General features: G+C 38.1%; 1 protein-coding gene across 7 annotated transcripts in view; it reads right to left on the reverse strand.

The window, feature by feature from the left end:
• CARMIL1 (capping protein regulator and myosin 1 linker 1) overlaps positions 1 to 20,078 on the reverse strand; it is a 186,813-nt gene that overhangs the window by 34,690 nt on the left and 132,045 nt on the right. For all 7 annotated transcript variants that reach the window (XM_035550592.2, XM_035550589.2, XM_035550590.2 and 4 more), the window contains 6 exons: positions 18,212 to 18,310; positions 15,289 to 15,417; positions 14,894 to 15,025; positions 10,712 to 10,887; positions 8,570 to 8,657; positions 5,159 to 5,308 (listed from right to left, as the gene is read on the reverse strand). In XM_035550592.2, the coding sequence (XP_035406485.1) occupies positions 5,159 to 5,308; positions 8,570 to 8,657; positions 10,712 to 10,887; positions 14,894 to 15,025; positions 15,289 to 15,417; positions 18,212 to 18,310 (774 nt within the window). The remainder of the gene's footprint in view (positions 1 to 5,158; positions 5,309 to 8,569; positions 8,658 to 10,711; positions 10,888 to 14,893; positions 15,026 to 15,288; positions 15,418 to 18,211; positions 18,311 to 20,078) is intronic.

Genomic DNA, 20,078 nt, shown 5'->3' on the forward strand with positions numbered 1-20,078 from the left:
ACATATGAACACGTCTTTACCTTTTCTCCTTCCTCTAGTGAAACTGACCAGAGGGATTGCTGTTGCTCTAATTTGTTTTAACTCCAATTTATTTTGGCTTTTGGGGATGGGGGCTTTCAGGTAGTGCTTTGTGAGTTTTCTGAATTTGGGTGTGGTGAATGAAATTTCTCTCTTCGCTCTGAAAACACTGGGATCTATATACACTTAGTCTTCCTGTACCTGTGGATCGATACATCTTCATCTGGATACTGACCTCACATGCTAAATTTTTAACAATGGATTGTTAGCCCATTTCCAGGAAAAAAATACATGCCACCTCCCTACAAAAGTTCTGTTATTTCTGCAAATATCTTTTCTACTGTACGGGTGAAACCTATTGTTCAATAAAAGCTAAAATATTAATATAATGCACATGGGATTTTTGTTATTGTTGTTTTGTTTACTTGTGTTTTGTTTGTTTCTAAAGAAGCTTTCCTCCATTAAAGCCCTAGCACCATTTCTACGGTTAAAGTTAGAAATCGATGAGACATTACTAAGATTCAACATTCATCACATGCAGACCTTTCCTACTAGCTACCAGCATTTTTGCAAATACATAGTTTACTGTTCCAGCATCTCAATCTTACACTGAAATCCTTTAAAGAAGATTTATAAGCAGACTTGTTGTGTATTATTATAACCTACAGTTCCTCTTCATTTTTCAAACAACTTCCTATCATGCCCCTTCATAATGCAAATAAAGTTACCTCTGCTTTGCTCTAAAAAAAAAAAAATACTTAGCGAGGCTGTATGCTTGTCACTGACTATAGTAATAACAATATAGAATTGAAATGGATATTTTAAAGAGGAAGAGTACACAGATTTCTAGTAAAAAAGCTATGGCCCTCAAAATTTTTCTTTACATGGTGGCTTAGCTCTGATGATCTTCTTTTCATATTCTGAAAACCAAATACTGGTATGGAACCTCAGATGATGGAGATACAGCCAGCTAACAGGGAATGGTCTGTTTTAAAGCCTGCCTCAAGCTTGAGAATTTAAAAGCAAACAAACAAAAAATGAAACAAAAACAAAAAGGCCTTTACAATGCAACTGTTAAAGACAGTCTAACAAAGATGCACTGTCACTTTTTGTTGAGGAATTAAGCACTATTCAATAACTCTTACTTCTGCAAAGAACTAACGTTTATGAAAGAATAAATTACAACTAGATACATTACACCCAATGAAATCAGCTGGTATCTAACTAAACAATTACATGTACCAAGACACATGATATTCAACCTCAGTAAAAGGGGAGTTTTGTTTAGTTTTAAAATGCATGAATTATTTTAAAATGTATCACTTGCCATATACACACAAACATTCTGAAAAAATCTACTCTTTTATGAAGTTAATTCTTGATTGAGTCTATGCTTTGAAAAGCAGGCCACAGTTTTTCCTTTAATCTGAGAAAAACAAGTAATTTTTTTGCATAAAGATTTTGCATTCCATTTTATTTGCATGCAACTTTTATCTAATGACTTATTACCATCGATGCAGCTCTAATTAAATGTTGACAACTAAGACAGCTGTAGATTATGGAAGCATCAGTTTACTGCACTGTGGCTCTGGGAGATCAGAGGTTCTTGAGTCAGTAACATTCAAGCTACTGTGTCCCACACTGGACCACTCAATCACCCTCAGCGTTCTTCACAACTCCTTTAATGGACTAGCAAACTCTGATACAACTGACAAGTCTTTCATATCTTGGGCTCTCTGGACACAGTTAAAGGCAAGGATGAGAACCAAATCCTACATTAAAGCTAATCAGCTTTAACTACTCAGTTACTGTATGCTATTTAGTATGTCCTAATTCCCACAACAAAAAATAAAAGCAGAAATAAGCTTGAAAAGTATTTTTTCCCCCTCCCCAGTGCTACATTTTAAAGGCATAGTTGTGATACTTCATTCTGTCTTATCAGTTGAGACATATCAAACTCAGAACTGAATGGATGGCAACTCTACTCTGGCATGGATATCCCCTGGGCTGCATCCAACTGTCCACCCTGCTTGAAAACATGTGGGTAGGCTTTATAACAGACCAGTACCTGTTTGTTTGCTTTATCTCCATCATCTGAAGTTTCAGACCAATACTCTGGCAGTCCAACTTTTATAAACAAACCTTCCTGTCTTCCAATTTCAATTAGTGTATAAGAACAAATAGCTCATAAGCATTTTATTCCAAATACATCTACCTCACTCAAAATTATTCACTTAGTTTCAGAGCTTCACAGTCTCTCTGTAACCATCAGACAAGCCAAAAATCAAAACTGAACCCAGAACCAGAATTTCTCCAATTTGTTCAAATACAACTTCAAGGGGGGCTGGTGCATAACAACAAGCTGTTGTATACATTGCCTCAGCCAGGAAACCAATCCTCAAAAGGCTCGTTGAAGAAAACAAGAACAAAGAGAACAACAGGCTTGCTAAAAATAATGGACTTGCACATGAATCCAGTTTTGCAATTGAGGAAATAAAAACCTCTTCCGCCAAAATGATGGTCCAAGCTCAGCACCTCTCCAACAAGCCCAAAATCTCTTCTTGCCCAAACATTTTGGCAAATAACTGGGGAAAGTAGTAAAGATTTGTGGAAAATGAACTGCTCAGAACAGGAGAGTTTTCCCATCCCAGCAACACAATCAGTCTCATTGCACATTTAATAATCTTTTGATCACAGGAGATAGGTGCACAAACATGCAGAACACCAAGCTGCAAATCAAGGTTTCACGTTTGAGGTTTGCAGAATACACAGCCAGCTGCACAAGCTACTCACAGTGCAAAGATGTGCTTAGGGATTTCCAGTGGCTAAACAAGACAGTGTTCTGGACTAATGCCATTTTGGATGTGGGCTCTAAATAGCTATTTCTCATTTAAGATTAAAAAATAATCAAAGGAAATTAGGTTCATAATTCTGGTTCATAAAACCATATACTTCTCTTTCTAGTAAAATCTTTCAGGAGCATATCCGTTTCCTGCACTGACCAGCTCACAAAGCATTTACTGCTATCCCCTTCAGAAGATTGCCCATTTCCATGTAATCTGCATGATGCTTAAATGCCACAAATCTGGTGAATTTTTCTAAGACAGTATGTGAAATCCATACAAATTTCCCATAGCTTAAATACATGACTTGTAAAGTGCTATCCTTCTGGGTGGAGTTAGTAACTTCACGTAAGGAATCTGCCCTTAAGATGCTTTTAGTAGTAAAAAGTGCACTAGCTCAGTAAAAATACCTGTATTACTCAGCCTCCTGGGGCTATCTATTTATCTGTGTATTTTTACAACAGCAACCAATATCACTTGCACCCAGGATGCAAGAAGTAGCTCTTAAAAAGTGATTGCAGATTTAAAAAAAATGGACTCTTCAGCACTGGCTAGGATTACTGCCTCGTGTTTATTTGATGCTTCATTCTCTTTAGAAATTAGGTATTGCTGAGAATCTGGGTCACAGAGGTGTTTGAATCTCTGTGCGTGATGAGGGCAAATGAAGAGATATATAAACACTTCTCAAGGTAAGTACAGTTAACATCTAATGCATCTTTTAGAGTGTAGACATCATCACATTTCCATTATTTTAATATGACCAAAGTGAAAGATAACAACACAGCGATATGATTCTTTCATATAACCATGGTGATATGAGGTAGAGACAAGAGCTATTTTTAAAATTTTCAGTATGACTGTTTTTTACAACCTGCAAGAATAAATTTAAAGGGGGAAGGCGTGGGCCAAAATGAGCGCTTAGTTTATTTTTCTATATACGAAGCCAGCATGCAGAAAAATAACTTACAGATACAGGGTTCAGATGCTAAATATTTTACTGGAATATCTCCCTCCCACAGGATTTAGGGTTCCAAATGATTACTGAATGTTAGCTACAGAAAAAATATGGAACTTGATTGTACCACTGATGAGCCAGCTGATGCAGTCCACAACACACGTCTCACAGGGATTTGTGATGTTCAGACAAATATTGCATCAAATCAGATGTTGGTAAGGTACGAGATTTAGAAGGGAGAGAGAACTATTTAAAGCTGGTATTTCCAATGTTGGCATGCTTTCATTTTGTACCTAAGCCAGGCTGACAGACAGCTGCTGCAGAAAAGAACAATCCTGCTCCTTCCCTTCAGCTGTACTTGTCTGACTGCAGTTAATCTATTCAGAGAGGTGAATCAACAGAACTTAATCTACGAAAAGATGTAACCCATTTTTCCTGCTATTTTAGCTTCTTGTGAAAGCACACAACCAAGGAGCCAGGTAGGAGGGCAGAGGAGAAAGACCATCACTTGCAGCAGTGACCACCTATCAGACTGACTAAGTTATAATATGGAAGTGCTCCCTCAGATTCCTGTTTGCAGTAGAATTCCACAACAGACTGAGCTGGGTGGAGGGGAATTTGAGGTTGAAAACAGTTAGCAACCTATTTATTTGGAATTCCGTGGGTTTACATCTTGTAAAGGATGGCAAGGAGCATCTTTACTATAAAGTTACAATAAGATTTTATAAGGCACTTCAATGATCTGTTTTCAGCATTCTTACTAAATCTCACACTCCTAACTCAATTACTTTTGAAAAGCTTGCCCTGTAGGATCACTTGCAGCCTGGTCTTAAGGTTTTAAGACTTCCATGCATCCAAAAACTGATTTAAAAACATCAATTTCTGTTCATGGCCAAAAATACGACTTCCAGGCAGAAGCAATTTTTGTCATGGCTCACATGAATCCACCTCAAGTAGAATGAAGACAAAAGCAGAAAACAGCATGCTGTCAAAGGATAGCATGGTCCAATTTATTCCTGCAACTGAGCCTCTATGAAACTGTGGCCAATGAAAGAGATGTTTATTATATTAGCGTTATTATAGCACTTCATGCAAGAGAATGACCCTTGAATAGGTACTAGGAAAGGAGAAGTAGGGGAAAAAAAAAAAGCTTTTCCTTTGCTTAGCAGCAATATGTAACTCAGACAAAGTGTTCACAAGCTAACATCTTTTTTTTCTTCCAGAAGCCAACTCTTACCTTCTGTTTCCTGATACCATGAAACAGCCAAATGGCGCTTTAAAAAACATTTTTCTTCCAGTAATTTGTATGTTTAACCAAACAGGCTGAGGAAATGTGTCTTACCATACAGGTGTCCAGATCCTCTAAACGTTCTACCTCTGTCAATTCCTCAACCGTGATGATCGAGCGTTTAGTTGGTTTTTCTTCAGCTAACTCAATTTCCATTGATTCCTGCTGTGGAAGCGGTTTGCCACGTCTGGTCAAATGGTCAGCCTGGATCAAAACGGTCAGTCAGGATAAAGACAGGAACATATCAATCAAACTTAAAGACGACAAACCAAACCAAATCAGAAAATGTGGGGAATGAAAGCGATCAGAGATCCTAGAAGATCATTTAAAAGCTTGGTTGTGTCTGTTCATCTTTACACAGTTTTGGGGCGAGTATTTTTTGAAGGAAAAACCCTTCCATCACACATTCCAAGAAGGAAGAGAAGAAGCCTAATCAGAAAAGTAAAGTAAAAGACATCGTACTTTTGTCTTATAATAATATTAAGGGTCTTCCTCAGCATTTATCCTGTCTTTATAATAAAGAAAGCAACAGGGGAGGAAGAGAAGCTTTGTTGTGTGTCCTTTTTTATATTAAATTGTACAGAGACGTACAATTTCAGTTAATGTCAAAATTGTAAGCATACTCCATACGTGAAAAAGCAAGGTAGAATAATTTGTTCTCCACGTAATATGTATTATGTAAAAGAGTTACTTCCTATTGGACGAAGATGAGTTGTCACTGGACTGGAATGATGGCTATTCAGAGACCAGTGACCACAACCCAATTACGGTCTTTATTAGCAAGTACAAATTGTACTCTTGGTTGGGTACAAAGATTACTCAACCAGGAGTACAAATTCCCACCCCAAACAATAAGCATCTTTGAGCAGAATACTAAAGCTAAGGCAAATTATCAATAGCCTGATGGCAAATGATCAACACCCAGGTGAGAGTAGTATGGAAGAAAGGAAAAAATAAAAATTAAAAAAAAAAAGGATTGAAGAGCAGGAATTCTTTCATGATCATTAGACGGCCAAAATGCTATGACGCCCTATTCAAAAAATGGGACAGCCTCAGTTCTGTTTCGCTGAAGAAATAGGTAGGGGTTAACACAGGGAAAAAAAAAAAAAGGAAAATATTGATAGATCCATTTTTTTTTTTTAAAGTATGAGAGAGAAAAAAAATCAAACAATAATAAAATGCATTATCAGACCTGCATAACCAAAAATTGTTACTAAGAATATAGAGAATATTATATAGAACACACTGGACTGTGATTAAAACAGAGTGAGTTCATGTATTCAGTAAAATCATGAAATATTTTCTAGTTCTGTTGGTAAAGAGAATACTACATAACATTCATTACAAGCAAGCGTTTGAAGACCAGCTGACCCAAATTAGTTGGTTACAGAAGCTTTAGAAGTGACAGCTAGGGAGAGCTGTAGTCCACTGCTCAGGATCAGCAGAACTCCAGACAAACAGTGGATTGTAGTTCTGTTTAACATCAAAAGGGTAAACAGATGACCTGAGTAAATTATAGCTCATTTAGTCTAGCATCTGTATAAGCAAAAACAATTGGAGAGCTGTTACGGATTTTTCTTTAATCACACTAAAATAGCTGGAATAATAACAAATGCTAATCATCATCACTTTAGGCAAACACGGGTATTGTCAAGCAAGGCTCATTTCTCAAACGTGCCTCAAACACAACTGTGTCAACACAGCACACATAGATGTTTGTAGGTGGCTGAATTACTACTGCGTGACACTCCAATTTAAGGAGTTGTTACAGAACTGTATCAATGCATTTAATCTTTGCTTTATTAAGATTTGGCTGTCAGCTCTCAATTTGCAGCTCTCAATTGGAGATTAACACTGACAAATTCCACAGGAGTTCTTCACAAGCATTTTTGAGATCCATACTCTTCAGCATTGTCATCAGTGGCACTACCCGAAATAATCTGCAGCTAGCAGAAATACAGGACAGTGCTAAACAGTAAAAAGGGACATGCTACTAATGCAGGCCAAAATGGATCACATGCTAAATCAACTCAAATCAAATGTACAGCTCCTTAAGAACAAAGAGCACTGGCCATTAGCTATAGACACCATCCTGAAAAGAAGGACTGACAAGCATCCAGAAGCCATTGCTGGGAAGGAAATCAAATCCTGATCCAAACCCAGTCCTGAAAATGAGCTACCACTGAAACTCCAACAAAAAGAAGGGTTTGTTATGTCCTTAGCTGTATAAATATGAGGATAAAAGAACATCAGGCAAAAATAATTTCACTCCTCTATTCCCTGTTGGTTAAAACCCATGCTGGAATAGCCTGTCGGATTCTGTATTTTAAAAGAAACTGCTAAACAGCTGAGAAAGTGCAGAGGATTGTCACTGAAGAGACTCAAAGGCTGGAGAAAATGACTTACTGTGTAAGAGTCAGGGTATGCCCAAGTTGTGCAATGCCACAAGACAGAGACAGCCCAAAGCTCCTGCCAGCTGAGCCTGCTCCAGAACCACCCGGAACTAATGAACATGCCGCTCACATGTCAGCCTGATGCTGTTACATAGCTCCTGAGGCCAGAGGTTGTATCTTTACACAATGCTGCTCTGTATCATGGGGACACGCCCTTAAATAACTCAGACTTTTAGTTTATTTAACTAAAAAAAGTTAAAAAGAGTGTTTTGATTGCTGTGTAGAATAGTAGAGAAGAAATAAAGAGGAATTTATGGTTCTCTAATCTTATGGAGAAAAGCATCTGAAAAACTCATGACTGAAAGCTGAAGCCAGAGAAATATCAATTGGTAAAGGAAAGCAATTTCAATCAGGAGAATGACCACCCACTGGCTTCTTTAAAAAACAGTACTGGACTCTCCTCACAGACTCCCATTGCATAAGAAATCAAAATGTTTTTTCTGTGGATAAAAATTGTTTATTTCTCCTACTCTTGTTAAAGCAAGTACCTTTATCACAAATAACGGTGCCTCCTGGCAGCTCAGTACCTTCAAATAACACCCAGAGCATTTCCTTTCCTATGTTTCCATTCCTTTCTCTTGAAACTTGATACCTACATTTCTAAAGTAGTCTCAAGATGTATTCATTCAGGAAATAAGGTCTCAGCAATCTCCCTCTAAAGAATGAGATTTCACTCTAATTTCAAGAGCAACCAATCCCCATCATCTTGCCAGGACAACTATGGGCACTTAATTTAAGAGTCAATCTTACATCTCAAAGGCATTTTTAGCTTTATATCTGATAATACTGAAAAAGATAATAAAGCAAATATGTGACACAGCCTTTTTGAGGTTGTTTCCTCCTTAAAGCAAAGCGGCATGAATCCCATGATTATTTGTCAAATTATGTCAGTGATACCAGTGAAAATAAGACCAATTTCAAAATGTAACCATGCTAGAGAGTAACTGTCATGAATGTAACAGCACTGTTGAGATACCTGGTGTATTCAGATATTAGCCATGCAAATACTCACCAGTTTGTGATGGCAGTGGGAAAGTGCATCCAGAATTTCATCCACAACTCGGTCAGACAGGAAAGAAGCCACTGTCAGCTTTACTTCACTGTGTGAGGATTAAAAATGAGACAGAAATTTTTAATTCACGCAGGAGAATTTTGTCTTTATGACACATTCAACAGTGCAATGATTATCCCTAGTGTTGTCACTATTTGAAATAAAACATTAGAGGGTGTGAGGATACATGACTACAGGTTTCAGAAATAAACTTATGAATCACACAAACACACGAGCCTCTGTACCATATTTAACCTTCTAACATTCTTCTAACAGCTGAAACGAAAACATCTGGGTACGAGCTGTACAAAAACCACATATGAAATGCAGTAAGAAAGGAACACTGCACCGCTGAAGTCAGAGAAACACAAATGTCAGATGAACAGGAAAGTGTTGCCTAACACTACTACACTGAACAATTACGATCCATTCAGACACTTCCTCAACTTCTTTTTGTATTTGTCACTTGAAGGGCAACTGTACAATGTTGATTCTCCAGTCTTTGCCATCACAAGTTGGTTACGCATTGCTTCGTCTTTTTGCCCTAAGCAACCACTTTCTGTCTTACAAGCTTCATGTCAGCCATTCCTATTACACCAAACTGCATGGGACACCAGCACATCAGTACACTTGACTAATAACTTCCCATCAAGGAAATGTGTGCTTTGAATTACTCCCTTGGGGTCCCTTCTTTGGCCAGAGTACAAAAGGCTCAGACTGTAGAGGGTGGTTTTACAGCTGACAAGCACGTAAGCCAGAGCTGCAGCCTGAAACTCCATCTCTCCTGAGCCTTTGGTTTCAAGGTCTGCTGCTTCAGCTGACCCTCTTACGTACCACAACTTCATTTTAAGATTCTTAAACATGAATTGAGTTGCTTTGGAATAACAAAGCAACTTCTGTCTGGGGCTAGAATTATTGCTGCAGAAAGCCTGGGGAAGAAAGGTAAGAAACTCCCCTTCAAAAGGTGATACAATACAACAGAGGTAGACTAGTAACCAAGCCACAGTGAGAAGAGAATGAGAGTGGAGAAGAGATTTCCCTCCATTATCTTCACATTGATTTTAGATATTATAAAGCAGGAAAGGTTACTGTGTGACACCGTCACCCCACTGACAATCTTAGCTTTATAGGTGGAAGGGGGGAAGGGACACTTACTATCTCAGGACAGATTTGTTTGATAGGATTAAAGTGAAGAAAAATCACTCCCTGAACCATTTTAAACACTCTGAAGGCATAACTAAAGTCTTTAACGCGTTTTCCTGCCAATTTCGCTGCACCCAGCAAAACTAAATTCTAAGTCTTACTGTTTTTAAAAATAAGCACTTCTTCCTCTTCTGCAAATATATCTGCATCTCCATCCAAAATGACATGTGTTTCCATCGTGTAGAAAGGATTTCTTAGTCAACTGATGGCAACCGCAAAGGTCTAAGTACAGGCTACCCATGTTATATGGCATAAATATGTACTCTGATATACATTTAATGTGAAAATAAATATGCATTAGAGGGTCAGATAAAAGCCACTCCTTTCTCTCTCTCCCTCTTTTTGTTGTTAAGAGGGAATTGTAAGCTGTTTAAAGTAACTTTCTGCTCCAGGTTGAATATGCAAGTTTCTGTTTTTCACGTCTGTCTGCTGCGCACAGCTCCCACACAAAAAAGGTTTAAAGTGATTGCTATAGCTACAGGGCAAGACCAAATGCAGCAACAGGCAAAGCACTGTCAATACTAAAAGTAAACAAGTGCAATTTCCTTCTATTACAGTAATTTAGTGCTACCTGAGGACATCAACAACTTAAAAAAAAATGTACCAGTCATGCAAATGTTATTTGTGCAGCATAAACCCAAACTTTTATTAAAGAAACCTGAAACACATGCATTAATGCTCAAGTTAACATCCCTGTAGATTCCAAATATTTGAATTTCCTGAACTAAATTCACTGGACCCATACAACAATTTCCTGCTCTTTGAATGTCTTAATACAGTTTCTTGTGGCTCAGAAAAGCATTCCAAAAATCTTCTACTACACAAACACACACATGCACTCAAAATAGAGTCTTCTCCAAACTATATAACCAATTTTGTTAGTTTAGCCTTTTCAAGTACCTGATTTTATTGAGGATATCAATTCCAGATTGCTCCAAAAGGACATTTTTCACAAAAGTGCGTGGGATGGAAATCTTCTCAGTGCTAGCCTCTATCAGGTCTTCACGGATATGAGCTTTCTTCATTACATTTGGGCAAAGGTTTTCAGCTGCATCCACCATAGACTCAAGGAGCGTCTGCAACACAGTAAGCAAAACTTAACATCACATACACAGGTCTTCATTAGTTGGAAGATCACACCATTACTCTGTTGCACAGCACTATGATACTTTTAGACTTGCAGTTTTTACAATTTTGCTTCCTAAACTCTAATCCCTTTTGCAATCCAGCTGCAATATAAAAGGCCTTTTACAAAATAAAGCTAAGGAAAAACAACATACTTGTTTTGAAAACTACCTACTACTGTACTTGTTTGCCTTTTCAAATCTGAAACACTTAGATTTCTGTGTTTAACTGCCAGAACAATAAATAGCTGCCCTTATGCACCCACCACTACTGCCCCTGCACGTTGTACCATGCTGTACCAGCCTTTGTCCTAAACTCTGCCCTGAACTGGCAAATTTAATCGGTGCTCTAGACCTGCCCTTTTTTTCAAGGGGCATCTGTTTATAAAGAAAGGACACTCACAAGAACTTGGCATGCTGTACAGGCATATAGATATATACTAAGATGTAGCTGGAGGTATGATTTGCAAGGGGCATAAAACTTTTAATGTATGGATCTCACGTACTTGGAATTCCACAATGAAACAGATGCAGTCAATAATATATATATATATATTAAATAACTGATCAAAAAACCCAAACCAGGACAGAAAAAACAATGTGTATTCTGGAAACAGGACTATGTAACCCTTCAACCCTCTCAACTTTCTTAAAGTAAGGTCTCCCCTGCTGATGGGATAGAACCAATTTCTTCTCTCTCAGACTCTCTTTTAGAAAAATCTTCCATATGTACCTCAATGAAGCTGAGTTATGAAGCACTTTTTGACTACACTGGATGTATCTACTTACTGTTGGATTTATCTCATCTACCCGTGCCTGTGAGAAAAGGTAATTTTGGTTTAAATCCAGTTGTATCACCTACTGGTTCCCTTTCTAAAACCCAGTTCTGTCTAGAAGATGAAAGAGCCCTCACAACAGGTGCAGGTGAGGGCCTCACAGTCCCTCACACAATCATCCACATATGAATCAAAAACTGCCTTTACAGCTAATATGGGGGTTAGTTCTGGGTCCCCAAGCTCTCTGCACTTCATGGACTCATCCCACATTCCCTCTTTTGATCCCCAAGCAGATTCTGGGGCTGTAACACTAATGAAGGGCCTTTCAAGCCCTTGTGACCATATCTGCATGGAGGATGATGAATTCCAATGGCAGACACAACTGAGCCAAATAAATTACTAATGAAAATTACTGACACATCCACTTTTTCACATAGTATTGCTTAGTCTATCCTGTAAAAAATAAATAAATAAATAAATAAATCACACTGACCCTCCCCTAAAGACCACAATCATGAAAATTATAAACACCTGCTATATTTAATTGCATCTGCAGCCTAAGCATGATCTTTCAAAATGGATCATGTGAAGAAACATTGCTTGAAGGTGTAAGTGGGAAGTAGGACGAAAGACCAAAGTTACTGATAATTTCAGAATAAATTTTTACTCAAAATACTCAGAGAATGTGCCACTTAAGAAATTAAAGAGAGTTTGAATGTCTTTTTTAAGTACAGAGCTGAGCAAAATTTATTCATTGGTGGATTTCAACTGCTGACTTATCACATGGCTATTACTAATTTACAAAAAAAAAAAAAAAAACAGCTTTCCCTGCTCACTATTTCCATCCCCGAACCTCTCAGTGATGGAAACTCACAGCTAACAGCATTGACTGTGGAGTAGCAAATATTTCAGTCAGAAAGCCACAAGTGTCAATCAGCAGGTGTGCAGAAAGAAGAAAATGAAGTCCTGATCACAACTAACACCTCAACAATCAGAATAAAAAATAAGGCGAATACAAGGACTGAAGGCTGGTGATGTCTAGAGAAAAAACATGGAGTGTGGGCAAGTAATGGAGCCAACAAATCCATTGCACCAAGATGAAACTGAGGAGAAATAGTTCAAACACTCATTCTGTCCTTACCAAACAATCTTCTCTTGCTTAAGCACCATTTTTCTTGCCTAACATTTTTCTCTTGGGCTTTTGCTTACTGAATAAACCATCTTTGGGTTCTGTATGTCAACAGTGACACCAGCAGGGGAAGAGAAATGCAAGAGCCTTGCTATTATTTCTCCTTTGGCCAAACTCAACTCACTCCAAGATATTGTTTTTCCTTATTCTACTTCTCCCTTCCCTTCCATTCTTTGAGATTTAAAAACCTCTTATTTGCCTGAAAAGTGCTCCTTGACTTTACCTAATTTCTAAACAATCTTTTCCAGAACCAGGCTTTCTGGTTGCTATGGAAGCTAAAAATCAAAACTCCACTTACAGCATATAAAAAGTTTTTTTACCCCCAGCACATATATATAAAACCTACAAAATGCTCTGAAATGGCCTAAATAAATGAAAAATAATTTAAAAAAAAATTCTATTCTGTGTTCAACATTTTTTCCACCATGCAGAGTGGATCACTTTGCATCACCATAGTAGTTAAAAGAAAACCATTCAGCCTCAGGTGTAAAATTAATACAAATGGGTGTTCCAATATACAAAGAGCATTATGACCTTACAGTTTTTTGTAAGGCACTTAAACTTTGATGCTGCAAATCATAAAAATAAACGAAGTTTAAAATGGTAGAGCTAAAGTGCCTTTTGCTGTAAATGTGTAAAAGCATAAATCAAAGGCCCGTTAACTCAGCCAGGAAGTACAAATAACATTCCAAATGCTGAAGAGTTCATTTATTCTTTAAGACTCTCCAAAATGCACAGGAATTATTTAAGTGTGTGAGCCCTATGCAAAGGGCAGACCTGGCTATGCCTGCCCAGTAACAGCCCAGAAGCAACACTGGGAAGAATCCTGTAGCTAAGTTGCTTTCACGTCCACAGAAATTAAGGAAGTGAAAGAGAATCTTCACCTTATTTCATATAATGGAGAAAAGAGGAAAATACTAAAAAAATCCGCACCATTTTCTTCCTCATTAACTTTTTAATTTAGAAAAAGTAATTAGTAATGTGTTATTATTATTGTTCTTCATTACAATCCCACTGACTAAAGCATTTTCACGTTGATTGAACTGAACAGTTCAGTCTGTACTTTCAGACTCTTTGACAGTCTAAATACAGCAAAACACAGGCAGGTAGCTCAGTCATAATCTTAGGTTGCTTTGAATTGACTCAGAACCATATTTTTAAATTCATCAGCTTCTATAAAAATACCATCAGTTGCTCAAGTTGCTCCACCCTGCCTTCTTGCTGGACTGATGCCTTTTCACATGCTGTATGAATGGCTCTTCTTTATTTATTATGCAGTAAGGCCTAACATAACTGAACATACAGGTTACTGCACAAGTGCTGGCTGAGCTCACAGATGGGAATATTTACAGATATTTCAGGAACTGATGTTTGACAGGAAACTTGTGAAAGGATTTCCTGTAAAGCCGCCTGTAGTATTCTTGGGACACTCTCAATACACACACGTTATCCAAACCCAACAGTTAAAGTGGAAATTCTGCCCCAGCTTCAAAAGTGGTCACTGGGTTAAAAATTCTGCAGTGGAAGCTACAGAAAAGCAGCTTTCACTTCAGTGGGATACCTTAACTAGGGACTACTTTTCTCCAGGACATAAGACTTTTTAGGGTGCTTGAGAAAGCTTTATTAAGGGTCTAAGGAGCAATCAATAACACTCCCTCCCCAAGAAGATTCCCAGAAAGGACATGTGGTGCCTGTGGTCTGTTGTCATGGAAATTCCATTTGATATAAACAGTATATGCTCCTTCTGCTACTGCAAACGCTAAACTAATTTTTTCATTCCAACTGGGCAAGTATCCAGATAATAAGGCACAAACCTGTACGAAACTAATAACAAAGAGATAACTTAAGTACAAATATATATACTGGGAGAAAGGGAGAGAGGAAGGAAGGGAGAGATGAAAATTTATATGGTATATTTGCATTTTAATACAAACAGAAGATCTCAGACAGTTATTTCTGTGTGTGAGAGACAGTAAAAAAGCTACCCACAGACCTTAAGCTGCTCATCCACAACCCTTGTGACTTCTCCAGCCATGGATTCAAGCGTCTCTTGGATTGGATTGGAGAGTGAACCATTTGCTCCTGCCCAAGAAGCCCCACCGAGGTGGTACAGATTTGGTAAGAGCTGTAAGACAAAAAAGAGTATCTTTGGGAAGTAGATTCTTTGCTACCTGTCTTCAAATCTGGACAACAGGATGAAACCATTCTGGTAAATCCAAGTCTTTATAAATTAGAATTATTTTGTTACTTTAAATACCACCTAAAGCTGATCATCTAAAGAAAACACACTTTCATGACACACTGTTACTATAACCTCCTGAAAAGAGAAGGCTGCAAAGCACACATTGAACAGCATTCAGTATAACCAGTATGCTAAGAAAAGCTTACTGTTTTGGAGTTCTTAGCATCGCGCATAAGCCTTTCTGCAGATTTGACATCTTCCTGTACAGCATCCACACCACAGTTTCTTAAAGAGTTGAGATGATCTTGCACTTTAACACATATTCTGTCAATCATCTACTTGAAAAAAAGAAATAGGAAAGATAAAAACATCAGAACGCTGCTGAAACGCAAACTGAATTCAGTCCGGGTAGCAAATCAATACTATCACGATGAGATTTGCAGTGACAATATAATGATCTGGAAATTCATGATCATTGCTCAGAGGTACATCAATGCTACCGAAAGAAAGAAAGCATCATATCTCTTACAAACACACCTGAACAGTAGAAAAATAAATAAAATAAAAAAAAGTATTCTTTGGCATATTTCTCTCATGGTCATCTCCAGGATAACTGCAAATAACCAACAAGTTACCCAGTTTAGGTCTTGTTTGGCTTTTCGGAGCAAGTTTAATACTGCAATTGTTGTTATATCTAAGCTTTAGCTTTGATGGTTGGTGAATTGTTAAGAAGTTCAAACACTAAAAGAAAGCTCTGTCACAATCCATTCAACAAACATCAGCAGAGATTTCTTCTATCTAAGCAAAATTCTGTTGTGCAGGCTTTGAGGGATTTCTTTCACTACGTGAATATTCCTAGTTTTAAGGGAAACTACAATTGCCAAAGCAGAAGTTTCCATCAGATCTTTCACAGTGAGATAAAATGAACTTCATCTGCATTGGTATCACATTTCATTCAACACGCTGCAAGTACAAGGCAGGTGCTCTATCTGTATCCTTACAAGAAGGACCATAGATTGGCTGACATATATAGACAGTTTTGAATAAGAGATACAGGGCAGGAACATATACTAATTAAAAGTCTTTATTGGCCTACATAGTATTCAGCAAAACTGTCAATTTGACATTTTGAAGCAACATCTGTGTGCACATTGTCATAATCATATAAAGCCTCGAGTTCTAACATCTTATATCATTAGCAATAGGAACTGAAATAATTTCACGGCATGCTCCTTTTCTGCTCCACATGACTCTTCCTCTTCAAAGAGTTTTGGGTGTTTTTTTGTATAAGTACAAAAAGCTAATTAATTATTAGATAGTGGAAGGTCTCACTGGGACATCTGGACTGAAAAAAAAAAAACATACTCTGGGAATAATGTAATTCCACTATAGTAACTACAGAATCTTTTCCAGCTCTCTTTTAAAACTGTTCGCAAAAATCAATCCATACCAAGCACAATTTAATAAGAAATGAGTAATTTTACTCTACTTTTGAAACAATAATAAATTACTGAAACCTGCTGTGTGTGTGATTGTTGAGAGAAAAGCACAACTAAATCCACCAAGCTATAAAAAGATCTAAACTTAATTGATATGGAGGTTACTAACACAGGAAAAAAGATGGCATTGGAACAAAAAAAAAAATGACAAAATAAAATAAAGTGATGCTGCTCTTGCAGTTTTTACTGCCAGTACGTCTCCATGAACCATTTTCTCTGCTGAGAGGTTACAATATAATTTCAGGCTGTAGTAATAAAACTATGTCCCATTAACTTTTAATGATGCAGGTAGAAAAAGGTACTTTGAATTAAAATTCACCTCTCATAAAATGAAGACAGCACAGAAATTTTTTTGACTCAGCTGAAGAGCAAAACAAGCACTGCTCTCATTTTTTCCTCCTCCAGTATACTGGAGTCTTCCATTTGCATTGGAACACAACTAGTGCAAACACGCGAGTAAATTTAAAACAAAGGCTGTGACAAGTTTTATTCTGTTTACATCACCTTGCTTTAGAAGTGTACTGGAGCTGAAGAAAAGCCCTGAGGAGTACTGGCAAAAAATGTACTAGAATGGAGAGAATGGCGAGTTACCACAGAAAACTCTCTCAGTCCTCTCAAGAGGACTACCAAAAGGGGAAAAAAAGAAAGAAAAAAAACCCCCCACACATACAAAAAAAACATGTTGCACTTCAGCAAACTTAGAATCAAAGAATCATAGAATCATTTAGGTTGGAAAAGACCTCTAAGATCATCTAGTCAGCCCAACATTTAACCCAGCACTGCCAACTCCACCCTTAAATCATGTCCAAGCTCTACATCTATGCTTTTTTTTGAAGACCTCCAGGGATGGTGACTCAACTACTTCCCTGGGCAGTCTGTTCCAATACTTCACAACCCTTTCAGTGAAGCAATTCTTCCTAACATCCAACCTAAACCTCCCCTGGCAAAACTTAAGGCCATTTCCTCTTGTCTTACCACTTGGTGCTTGGGAGTGCTTGGGAGGTGCTTAGGTAGTGATGTGGTTTGTTGACAAACCAAAAAAGTTTCCCAACTTTGAGCAGTATTTAGGGCTGTGTTAGACAGGAAGCCTTTTCATTTGTCCACAATATAAAGAGCACAGAAGACTTCCACTTTCTTTTGCTTCATTCATCTAAGTAAATCTTCCCATGATACTTGAAATTTTGAAGGTCTAAGGACAACATGCTCTCTAAGGCTATTTGTTCTGGTGGTATCAACGGGCATATATACATGGTAGCTCAGTGCTATGCAGAGACACTGGATCTAACTCAGGCACCAGAAGTGGCAGAGCCTTATGATGATACTTGCCACAACAATGAAAGCCTGCTGAAGGTCAGACTCCTGAGCACAAGTGAACTGAACTATTCCTGGTACCAACAGTAGTTTACTCAGAGATAGCTTGGGTCTTTCTGTACACAGTACCAAGCTACTATGCAGAAGACTTACCTTTTCCAAAAATATTATCATTGATCATTATTATTTTTTTGAGCAACCAAATATCATCTGCAAAGCACGTTCTGCTTTAAGCTACTCTGAAAGAAGAGCAAGAGAATTCTGTCCCCCAAACAGATCTTAAAACCAGAGAAGTACCAACAAGGAATGAGGTGCTCACCTGCTGAGTGGTACTAGTGACAATGCCTTGCTGCAACCGGTATGCTTGCTCTTGTAGGTACTTTCTGGTCTCATGATTACGAAGCAAGTAGTTTTCTATCTAAAAAACAAAGCCAGATTAGGAAACTGATTTGACTCTGGATTGTAATTTGCTTTCACGCTGTGTCCCTTATTATGCCTTCAACAGTAATGCGGGGTTTATGCAGTTCATCCACACTGTATCAGAAATGGGGACTAACAGTAACGATTGCTTCAGTATAATTTTGTTTGTTATCTGCAAACCTTATTCTATGTGTCTCAATGCTGGATAATCACATTGGCAAATATTCACTCACTCAGTGGTGAAACTTTGTTAAACACTATGCTTTTGCCAGTGCTTTCTCAGTTAGTCATCTCTTTTGAACAATTTAGTAAGCTATGTTGACAAAAGGAGTAGATCCAGATTTGAGAAATATCTAAAGGGAATCTATCCTTCAAGTGTTGCTGTAGAGACCATGATGACACAAGACAGATGATGGTCTTAGATTCATTTGGCCCACTGCAAAGAGGCAGGTTTAAACAGCACTATGGACTTGAGAGAAGACACATTACCTAGAAGTGCCTAACTGATCCAGAAAACACAGTTCAAAAGTTACTTAGGGCTAACCAGTCAATGAGTGCTGTTCAGGGAAAAGCGATTTCTACCCACAGCCGCTGTCCCCAGTCCACCACAACTATCACCAGCAGTCACCACCTACTGTCAGCCAGCTTAATGGAACATGGAGTAACCGCCTAACCCGGTTCTGTCAATATCAGTCTAGTCCAAAACCCAACTAGTAAACTGTTTCAGGTCCATCTCTGATGATGGACCTGATCTGAGAGGAAGCAAAGGGAAAAGGACAGATGTGGTAGTCAGCAGGTTGTGAGGCACAGACTACCAGGGGCTGACAGGAACCTCTTAACCTGCATCAGCAGCAAGGACTGGGGCAGTCTGACCGTGCCCCGTTAGGCCTTCAGCAGTAATACAAGGCTTATGCAGCTCATCCACACCATAAGTAAAGCACATGGTGGAGATACTAGAGCTGGGGAGGTTAGCTACTATGGCTGTCTGGTGGTGGACCAGGGTCAGAAGCACTCTCGTTGTATTCAAGCTGTGGTGTGCTGAAGTTTGTGGACCCTCCTGAGATGCCAGGTGGTCAGTTCAGGCATCCCTACACTGGCCTCCACAGTTCAGCTAGTGCGGGCAGGTGTTACTGCCTGAGGGGAATTGGCAGCTTTCACAGCACCGCTCCACAAACCTTTGTCTTTTTTTTTTTTTTTTTTTTTTTTGGAGAAAACTGCTTTATATTGTATAAACAAAGCTTAAACAGCACAAGTTAAAACAAACTGAGGTCCAGAATGCATTAGCAACTTTGAAATGAACAACATAAAATGCTCTTTTATGTAATGCCTAATTAACACATAGAATTTATGATATTTTTTAGAGATGCATCTATCATTCCAGACATGAACTTATCAATAATTACATTAAACAAGATGCAAGAAATATAACCATCCCCCATGATCCAGATTTGTTTAAAGCAGAATTTAGATAATTTTCATGCATCAAAGAAAAAGGGGCTAACTATCAGCACTTTTCGCTTTGGGAATCACTTTACTGATAATTTATTTTCTAAAAAGGATCATAGGCATTTGCTTTTTAATCACAACTGTCTGTGAGAACCATTTATAAGGTTTTTATGACCCTACCCTGGCTGAAGTAAAGCTACTCATTAAAGACTTGTGAACTGTATGTTTTCTGATTGAGCAGGAGGCTCATTTGGAGCTTGCAAGATTTACTGTATTAAAACTCAACTGGGAGTTGTACAGCCCATGCAAGTGGAACAGCT

The sequence above is a fragment of the Cygnus atratus genome, chromosome 2 (assembly GCF_013377495.2).
Source record: "Cygnus atratus isolate AKBS03 ecotype Queensland, Australia chromosome 2, CAtr_DNAZoo_HiC_assembly, whole genome shotgun sequence".
Taxonomy (NCBI): domain Eukaryota; kingdom Metazoa; phylum Chordata; class Aves; order Anseriformes; family Anatidae; genus Cygnus; species Cygnus atratus.